This window comes from Anopheles darlingi, chromosome X, assembly GCF_943734745.1.
Source record: "Anopheles darlingi chromosome X, idAnoDarlMG_H_01, whole genome shotgun sequence".
NCBI classification, from domain to species: Eukaryota; Metazoa; Arthropoda; class Insecta; order Diptera; family Culicidae; genus Anopheles; species Anopheles darlingi.
In genome coordinates, this window is record NC_064873.1 from 6,593,004 (window position 1) to 6,603,003 (window position 10,000).

Sequence of the window (10,000 nt, forward strand, 5' to 3'; positions counted from 1 at the left end):
CGGAAACGGGGTTTTTGGGGTGGGGGGTGCGGTATGTAGAGGTGTTTGCTGCGCAATGCGTCAACGAGCTGGATAATACGCGACAAATTGCCACTTCACTTACGTGACGGTGAAGGCGGTATGAGTGTGACCACCAGCAGGAACAAGCAGTCTGGGGAGGTGGATGAAAACCCAGGGGTTGAAGACGTCATTGTCAATTTGGTGAGACATCAAGGAAGTCCGAACGCTTGACTTGTTGGTCAAACTTTGAAGTATCGAACTCAATTCCGGAGCAGTAGTTCTGATGGGCACGTTACGCACCGCATCCGAGACTCCCAGCTAACTCCGGCCAACGGAGAGACCGCCACAAAACCGGATATGCCGGACTGCTTCCTCCTTCGGTAGCGCCATTGTTGTCAGTCATTGTAAAGTTTGGTTTATTGCGAAGCAGTCACCGAAACCGGTGGTTGGCGGATGCGCTCCCTGAAAGGTTACAATCTGCTTCGGTGATTCCCCACACCCCCCGCATCCCCGCATCCCCGCACTCCCCCGAATACACCCTTGGTTTTGTCATCGTCAGGATGGGAGACAAAAACACACGAAACTGGCGGCGACGAATCGTCGCCGGTGCTAGAGCGAGACGAGCGCCGTACCGGAAATCACTTCGATGATGGCTTTTGTCCTGGTGGCTGCTACCACCGGCCAGGCCAGGCCAGGACGCCAGGGAGAACTCTCAGGACGCCGGCTTCATCACAGAGCGGCAGGAAAAAGGAAGAAGATAAATCCAAGAAATGGAGCAATATCCATCAAACGCCATCGCCAAGAGCGAAGCGAACAAGCGATCTCTGTCTGTGTCTCTGTATGTATGTGTGTGTGTGTGTGTGTGTGTGTGTGTGTGTGTGTGTGTGTGTGAGGTCCTTTCGCTCGCCGGAAATCATCACCATCCGTTTCCGGCCGGGTCTACTGCGGCCCTTGGCACGGTATGACATCTTCTGGCAACTGCTGCAACTGTTGCAACTGCTCCGGGGTTTTGGGTTAGCAACCCCTTCCCTCCCCCTCTCATTTCCTTCCTCTTCTTCACCCTTCACACCCTTAGGCTCTGGCTCTAAGTGATCGATCTTCTTCTAAAGCTCGAAGGCAACATCCTACTCCCTTTTCCCTCCACCCCTCAATACCTATCTCGCGCTTTTCGTGCTGCTGCTACTACTACTACTGCCAGGGTTGGGGTAGTAGTTTTCGAGACGTGACCTGAGCGGTAGCAGCAGCAGCAGCAGCATAATCCGGTGGCGGAAATAATGCATTTATCGGAAGAAAATTATTTTCCGCTTGCCCGGGGGGCCCCAGGAGTGCCTTAGCCTTCGATTCCGCTACCACCTTCGCTCGTAAAGAAAGAGAAGTGTGTGTGTGTGTGTGTGTGTGTGTGTGTGTGTGTGTGTGTGTGTGTGTGTGTGTGTGTGTGTGTGTGTGTGTGTGTGTGTGTGTGTGTGTGTGTGTGTGTGTGTGTGTGTGTGTGTGTGTGTGTGTGTGTGTGTGTGTGTGTGTGTGTGTGTGGAGTGGGTTACAGGGACACACCTTAGGTGGCGCGGTGGGTTTTTTTGTTTTTCAATCAGTCCCTCGGGACGGGCCACCACAGAGTTTCAATGATTATTGCTGTACCCCGCGGGGACCCCTTTTCCCTCGCTCTCAGCCCCCTCAGGGACGTCCTGATTGCGTCATCGAAAGGGAGCAACGAGAGAAAGAGAGCCAGTGGCGAGGCGACAGGTGGATAATTCGCGAAAATCTGTCGTGGAAAACCTCGCTTTCCACGCGCGCTTTTTTTGTTTTCCCGCTCGCCTGCCCACCAAAAATCATCAAATCATTCCTAATGGCCGGGAGGTCGGGTCAAAAACTTGGAGCCGACTCCTCGACTCCCAGAGAATTTGGTTTGTGTTTGTTTGTGTTGGTTCTGTGTGTTTTTTTAAAAATCTATTCCATCTCCCCACCCTCTGTCTATTCCCTTTCTCTCTCTCTCTCTCTCTCTCTCTCTCTCTCTCTCTCTCTCTCTCTCTCTCTCTCTCTCTCTTTCTCTCTCGCACACTCGTTTAGAAGGTGTTTTTTTTTTTTTTGACCGGCCGTCGTGTTCCCATCGCAGCTTTCCCGTTCGCTGGCACTAATCCCTCGAGCGCGTGCAAAAACCGCAACAGAACCGCACAGAACCACCACCACCACCACCACCACCACCCCGACCATTTCAAGCTGTCAAGCAAATCCCGTCCCCAAAGCGGACGGACGAAGCGCCACGCGTCGCGTCCTCGTTGCGGATCGCCTCGGACATAATCCGCTCAGTGCTCAGGCCTCGGCCAGGAGGCCCCCGGTTGACCCACCGCAGCCAGACGACTCTCTTTCTCTTTGCGTGGACTTTTATTTTGTGATTTTCTCTTCCCCAAATGGTCCCTCTGATGTCCTCGCGTTTTCACGCGCGCCGCGCGCTCGCGCGACTTATGATTATAATAATCATCCGGATAATACGCAAGAGAGCCATGCCGCAAGTATTGCGGCGTGGTGAGGAGTGCGGTGCAACTGAAACTGATTCTTCCTCCCTCCCGCTCTCAATGGTGAGATAAATTGGGAACCAGAAGAAACCAAAAAGGAGGCATGAAAAAGCTGCTTGACGCTTTGGTTTAAGACCGGGCCCTTTATTTAAATAAATACTTGAAACTTTCTCTCTCTCTCTCTCTCTCTCTCTCTCTCTCTCTCTCTCTCTCCTTCTCTCTTTCTCTCTCCCTTTCTCCCTCTCTTTCTCCCTCTATCTCTCTATGCCATTTTTATTTTTTGCAAAACCATACCGTCTCCACGACAAGCGAACATCCCCTTGAGCATCCCCCCTCTGGGAGCATCCCCCTTGAGTGGGGACCTGCCGGCCTTGAGAACCTCAACCGCTGGCTACAAGGGGATCAACCGACGACGACGACGACGACGACGACGACGACGGCGAAAGGTATAAACAAAAAGCCAAAATCATAAAAGGGGAGCGCGCTGCGGGTAAAAGAAGTGAAGAGTCATCCCCTTCGCCCCGGGGGCTACCTGGCTAGCGCACCGCAGAAACACTTAACATCGCGACACCGTCACACACACACACACACATACACATATTGCTACCAGCTGCACCCTCTTGGATGTGACAAGCGCTACAAGAGGAGCAAGTTTCGAGAGGGGTGGCGGCGGCGGCGGCGGCGAGGACGCGCCCGCGGTAGGGATGAAACTCTTGACAGCGAACGTCAGGTGTGATGGTTTTGTAATGTGATCTGTGAAGCAGTGAGAAACGTCCGCGACAAACGTACATACGTTCACAGTTCAGACAATGGGCTCGGTAGTAAGAGGGGTGAAAACGGGGAGGGGGAGGGGGTAGAGGGCCCATCCCCATGCAAATGGGACTCCTCTTCTGCACGGGAGACATGCATTCAAAGATCCGTCGGGATCCTTGATTCGCAGTTCGCATGCAAGGGTGCAGGGGGTTGGTGGTGGTGGTGGTGGGGGATGTATCCTCCCCGGTGTATCATATACCTGCTTCTAATCAAGTACCTCATATGAGACCCGGGCTGGACTCTGGGCATGGGGTAAGTCAAACAAAGCCCCTCCCCCGGGCAGTTGGTGCGCGGGACATGTTACACCAGACACAGCGTGTGTGTGTGTGTCCTCGGTTCCTAATTGTGCGTCGCAACTACAGCGCGTGCATGTCGTTGTCGTCGTGTTCGGTGTTCTCGGCACTCGTAAGTTATGCGAAAAACTTTAAAACGTCCGGATAGAGCCCAGACGTTTGGGAGCATATGACGTGAAAGTTGACTCGTTCGCCAGCAAAAGCATCGACGCATCGCTAATCGCCCTGCTATCGGAGCTGCATCGGATACCACCGGTTGAAGGGGGGTTACGGGTATCACGGGTATTACCGGGGCCGGCCACAGGGTGGATAATCCGGGCGGATTGCGCGGCTCGCGGCCCTCTTGCTACTGACCAACAGAGCTTCTGCTGCTGCTGCTCGGTTTATAAACCTTTCAACGAAGTTTCTCTCTCTCTCTCTCTCTCTCTTTCTCTCTTCCAGTCGCTCTCTCTCTCTCTCTCTCTTTCTCTCTATCACTCTCTCTCTCTCAGCTCTCTTCCAGCTCAGAACCTGAAGTGTCGCTGGCGCACAGAACACTTCAACAACGAGGCCGACAGCCGAAAAACAATCGAATCAAGCGCGGGGGGGTGCGCTCCCACCCCCCCGGGTGAACGTTGTGCCGAAACCAGCAGATTGTCACAGATGACCAAGCGCGAATGCGAATGCGAATGCGATGAGCGCACTCACAGCAACACCCAAGGCCTGCAACAGCGCGCTGCTCCCCTAATTCGATTTGCGCTGCTCTGCATTTGATTAAATCCCCTGTTAAACCACCTCCTGCCACCTGCCACAATAGGGCTGCACGGTACCATCAGCACCCAAAACCACTACTAGTAACGGTTGTTGTTGTCGTCGTCGTTGTCGCGGGCAGACGACGCAATGGTCGCGCTATCGCGTACACGGCAAACAATCGACTCGCAAAACCCCCGGCCAGACGGTATCGGTGTATAACCATACACACTCTACTGTGAGCGACCAGCGCGAGCTAGTGAGCTGATAGCCAACAGCAGCAGGAGCAGCAAAACTAGCGCCAGCGACCGTAAAGTTTGCCGCGCCCGGGTCGAACTTTTGCGGATTTCGGACTCGTGCTTCTCGGTCCTAGGTTTCGCGCGGTTTGTCCGGTGGACGAAGGCGATAAAGCGAGCGAGAGAGAGAGAGAGAGAGAACCCAGACACCATCGCAGCAGCAGCAGCAGTAGCAGCATCGACATGGGTCCCGTGAGCCCGTGCTCATTGGGGAGGACCTCATGAATTATGCAACGAGTTATGGGTGTCAACATTCGGATAACGGGTTTTGTAAATTCGGCGAGATTTACAACACCGCAGTTTGGTTGGGGGGGGGGGGGGGGGGGATAGGGGAATGCTCCCTTACACTTCCACCCTGCACCCCCCTCCCGTCAGGCCCCCCCCCCCCCCGGTTCGGGAGTAATCTATGTTTCTTTGCAAAACCATCGCGACGAGAGCCTCTCGAAGCTCCTGGTTGCGCAATCCTTTTCTCTCTTTCTCTCTCTCTCTCTCTCTCTCTTTTTCTCTCTCTCTCTCTCTCTCTCTCTCTCATTCCTTACTCGCATCCCCATCCCTTAGCACCTCCGTCCAACTGTGGGTTTATATTCTGGCAATCTCAGTGATTTAAATTAAGCATACACACACACACACACACACACACACACACACAACAAACCGTCGCGCGCGCACCGGTCTTGGTGACGTGTTGCTGCTCGGTGGGAAAATTTGGAATTCCACTTTGAAATCGAGATGCACGACGGATACCAGCAACCACTCCATTGCGTGACGGTGATGGTGAATGGGACGGGGGAAGGGGGTGGCGGGATTGAGGGCTGTGCGCTCGCTGCGACGATGTCGCTACCATTTGTCAGAATGCCGGAGCCTCTCCGCAGCCCTCGATTGTCGACTCCCGGGCACCAACCACAGTCCTTAACACCCCGGGTTGGGGGAGAAGGGGGCAAAGAGTGGAAATTCGTTGGAAAACCCGGAGCTCAGCGCCCAGTTTTTGTGGTTTCTCTTCAATTTACTTGGCGGCGCGCTCGCCGAGCGTCGTCAATGTGTTAGTTAGGTAGCTAGAACCACTGGAACCTTGCATCCCAGTTTGCTTCCTGGGTGCAGGGAAAGGGTGTGCAGTGGAGGGTGTGACAACAACTGCAGCACCGTCGGATCACGGATGGCGGAAGGCGCTACCATGGCAGCGACCAACAACAACAACAACAACAGCAACGGGCTGAACGTAGGATAATTCATGTAATCTGTAATTCACCCCCACCACATCCACCCTTCTGTGCACCCTCCGGTAGAATCCCTCTAGAGAGCGAGAGAGAAAAAGAAAGAGAAAAAGAGGGACAGTGTGCAGCGAACATGTCGACACACACACAGACACGAAATACTGACACACAGTACAGCGCACGGCCTGGGCACTGCTGCTGCTGCTGGTGCGCCGCAACTTCATCCCCGAAAAACGGGCACTCCCCTCTCCTCCCCTCCCTAACCATCCCTTCGCTTCGGCTACAGCATTTGCATTTCTGCACAACAACAAAAGCGATCTGGAGGCAGCATCTGGAGCAGCAGCAGCAAATGCTTTTGCGCAAAAGTTCAATCGAATGCAAACCGTGAGGGCATGGCAGTGCAGCCGGTTCCATGGTGACTGTGCATGGAGTCGGCTGCTGCTGCTGCTACTGCTGCTACTACCTACTGCACTGATGCACTCGCGTCACTCTCGCGGCAGTCGCAGCGATTTTGTGCTTTCAATTAAAAGTTTTCGTGCGCGCGCGCGGCGCGGGCTTAGAGCTCGGTGTACCGCTAACGAGCTTACAAAAATAATTGGGCAAAACTGGCGACCGAAAACCGTGATTGTTGCACACTCTCACCCCCCCTGGCACCCCTCTGGCACCCCCGACGAGTACAGGGTTCTTTTACCGTTTTTTTCTCCCCCCCATTCTAGCCGTTCAAATTTATTATCTGGAACTTGCAGCTTTGTGCAGCAAAGCGACGGGGGTAGGTTCACCGGGGAGGGGGGGGGGGTGTTTTATGACGTAATTCGAGATTACCCCCTCCCCGGGGGCAATCCAGCCCTCGAATTCATGGAATGTTGTTGTTGTTGCTGCTGCTGCTGCTGCTGCAACAGGACAGCATTGCAGCGGCAGCATAATCATGAGCCGAAGCCTGCCGACTCGAGCATCCTGCATCAAAACACGCAACGCATTGCGCGCCCGCGCCACATCCCTTCACGTCATCATTCGTCCATCAAAGGGGGAGGTGTGGTTTAGCGCCAGCAGCAGCAGCAGCAGCCAGGGCTAGCACATTCCAGACGCGTGTGCCGCGTTGCATACGTTGGTGGTTCGCTCATGCCGTTCATGTGCTTTGCATTGCGTGTGTATGTGGGTCGCCGGTTTTTTTTTTATTTCGCAACCCTTCTTCTTGCCACCCCTCGACCGATCGTGGTCATTAGCGACGGCAACAATGCCCCCCTCTCCCTCACCCTCCCCCCCACCGAGTAGATTGGGATTCGGTGACCGAAATTGGTTGAAAGAAAAAAAAACCATCCCCCATAGCACCCTCTCGTCGATGGGAAGGGGGGTTGCTATTATGGTATGCGGTGCGCATCAATTATGTCCCCCCCTCCTCAACCGTACTCCCTCTTCCCGTTTCGCTCGTCGCTATGCCGGGTTGCTTAGCATCGTAGCGGCACTGCTGCTCTGTGCTCCATAATGTGCGTGTCGCACCCCCCCTGCTGCTACGCGAAACCAATTAATGGAGCCGGGCCGAGCAGACTAGTTGATTGAATTACGCTTCTCCGCCAAGGACTGTGAAGTGCAAGGGACAGAGAGCCCGCTGCTCGAAATCTGGGTGTCCGATGTCAACTTTTGAACAAAAAAAAACCAAAAAAAAACCACCCTCTCCACCCTCCATCACTTGGGAAGGATCAAAGGCATCGTCGTAAGTCGGACAGGATCTGGGGTTGTAGCACAGGATCAGAGGGAAAAAACAAATCCTAGCTCCATCCAGGATCCCATCACTATCAAGTAGAAGAGAAGAGAGAGAGAGAAAGAGAGAGAAACAGAGAAGAAGAGAGAAAAGTAGGGAAAGAACTCTCTCTCAGAGCTTGCGAATTGAAGCGGTTCGCGGTAAGTCTGCCTTGGGAGATGACCGATTTCGAAATGAATTTGAAATGAACGGTGTGTGTGTGTGCTTGTTGAACTAGTGGAAGGCGAAATGCTTTGCAAAAAAAAAATCGTGGAAGGGTGGCGTAACCACGCGGCTTGCGGTTGAATTTTGTTCGACCACACGGTCGAACTGTGGCCGTCGGATCGGATCGTGCTCGGGGAGAGTGGCGGGAGCAAAGCCCGCGGAAAAAAGGATCTCAAGGCAAGAAGCGCCCTTCAACTGCCGCATACACACACACGCGTGCGCGACACACACATACGTGAGGCAGCAGCACGCCAGCGCGCGCTCTACGCTGCGCTGCACATTGTGCACATTGTGCGGGACTGCAGCAGGACCTTCCGCGTGACTGAGGACGTTGTTAGGAAGAGAGTGGCGGATGAGGAGGTGGAGGAGGAGGAGGGACAAGCCCCCGGGGGGGGCAGTAGCACACAGGAAGCAACGTCTGGCTGCTGCCGCCTTGAACGGTTTCGTAACAAACGGGAGCGCGCAGTAAGCAAAAGAGAGGAACGCGGAGAGGGATCGCGGTGGCGCTGAAGCACCATAGAGCACATCAGCCCCTGATGAATGCACACTCGAGCCTCGCTCGCTCGCTCGAGCAGCGAAGGCCATCGGGGGGAGGAACGGTCAAAGAAGGCATCTTCTTCGTTGGCGTATTTTCTGTGGGGTTTTTTTTACTGTGTGCCTTCCTCTTTTCCTGCATCCTTTTCATCATCATCTTCTTCTTCTTCTTCTTCTTCTTCTTCTTCTTCGTTTCCCTCAACACCGAACCGAAAGATTTAGTCTACTACATGCTACCCCTTCCCACCATCACCCCAGAGGCACTTCATTTTGATTTCGTTTCGTGGCCAGTTTCGTGGCGAAGGGTTGAACGCTGAAAGGATGCAGCTCCATGCCATGGGCACTGCTGCTGCTTCGGAAAATCTGCTGCTGCTGCTGCTGCTGGGAAAAGCTCGTATGTCGTACTTACCCTCGATCGTCCACGGCCACTGCCGCCACTGCCCGAGTAACCGAGAAACTGTTGCGATGAGTGATAAGAAGAGAAAGAAAGAGAGAGAGAGAGAGAGAGAACATATGAGTGATGATAAGAAAACCGGAACGTGTCATAAATGTAGCAGCTCCCTTGGGACAATTCCCCCCACGAGAAAGGGAGGAACGAACATTCCGTTCTCCAGGAAAGGAAAAGGGCTACAAGGGAATTCAATGGGAATTTCCAGGGGAAAATGGGGCGCAATGGGAAAACAGGAAAACGAAAACGAGTAAAAGAACGCGAAAAAGAACAAAGAGTTGAACGGAAATCGAAGCTAAAATGGGAAACCCGCGCCGCTATTCTCTAGTTGTTGTTTTCTCCGATATCCACCTTTGAGGCCATAAAATGAAGATTTCACAACTCTCTCTCACACACAAACACACCCAGAAATATCCTCTTGTGAAGGGTAGTGGGAGGCAGGGCCAAGTGGGCCTCTCTCTACTCTCATCGACCGCGCAGTTAGTAATTAATTGCGGAACAGAAGGAGCAAATCAAATTACACTCAGCCTCATCCAGCCTCCGGGGGATGATTTTGGTTTTTTTGCAACCCCCTACCCCTCTTGTGGTCCCACGGAGAGAGTGGAGAGTGGAGAGTATATTTATTTTCCAAAAATAAATACAAACCACTGTCGAAGCACTCGAGGCGGGCATTATCGCTCACCGGACCGAACCACACTCCCGGGCACACCGGCAACCGTGACCGGATTAGGGAGTGGGGTAGGGGTTGGGGCCGGACGGGCTACCCCATCAATCAAGTGGCAGCGCACGAAATTAATTCTAATTTCCACGTGACGCCGAGGGAAAATAATAGCCAGCTATCTCTAGCCATCCCCATAACGGGGGTAGCCCTCCTTCTCTCTTACCCTCCCCCATCTAATACGGTTACTCTGAAACGAAAAAGAGAAAAATAGCGAGAGCGGGATAAAGGACATTCAAAACCAAACCAAACAGCATAGACACATGCCTGCACACATACACACACACACACATGTTCACGCACGCACGGTAAATCCACGAGAAAAAAAAAGGATATTATAAAAATTGTGCAACCCCTTTAGACTACTGGTTACGGCGGCGGGGTGGGGATGACGAATGAGAAAGGTATGGGGCTGGTGGTTGGCCTAGCCAGCCAGTCGGCAATCAGCGCCAGCCACGCGAAAAGCGGCCCCATCCCTTCGAAAC

At 53.5% G+C, this 10,000-nt stretch overlaps 1 protein-coding gene across 5 annotated transcripts in view; it reads right to left on the minus strand.

Annotated features, from left to right (window-relative positions):
* Positions 1-10,000, minus strand: part of LOC125959089 (uncharacterized) — a 153,859-nt gene that overhangs the window by 74,726 nt on the left and 69,133 nt on the right. For all 5 annotated transcript variants that reach the window (XM_049691885.1, XM_049691877.1, XM_049691902.1 and 2 more), the window contains one exon: positions 8,759-8,806. In XM_049691885.1, the coding sequence (XP_049547842.1) occupies positions 8,759-8,806 (48 nt within the window). The remainder of the gene's footprint in view (positions 1-8,758; positions 8,807-10,000) is intronic.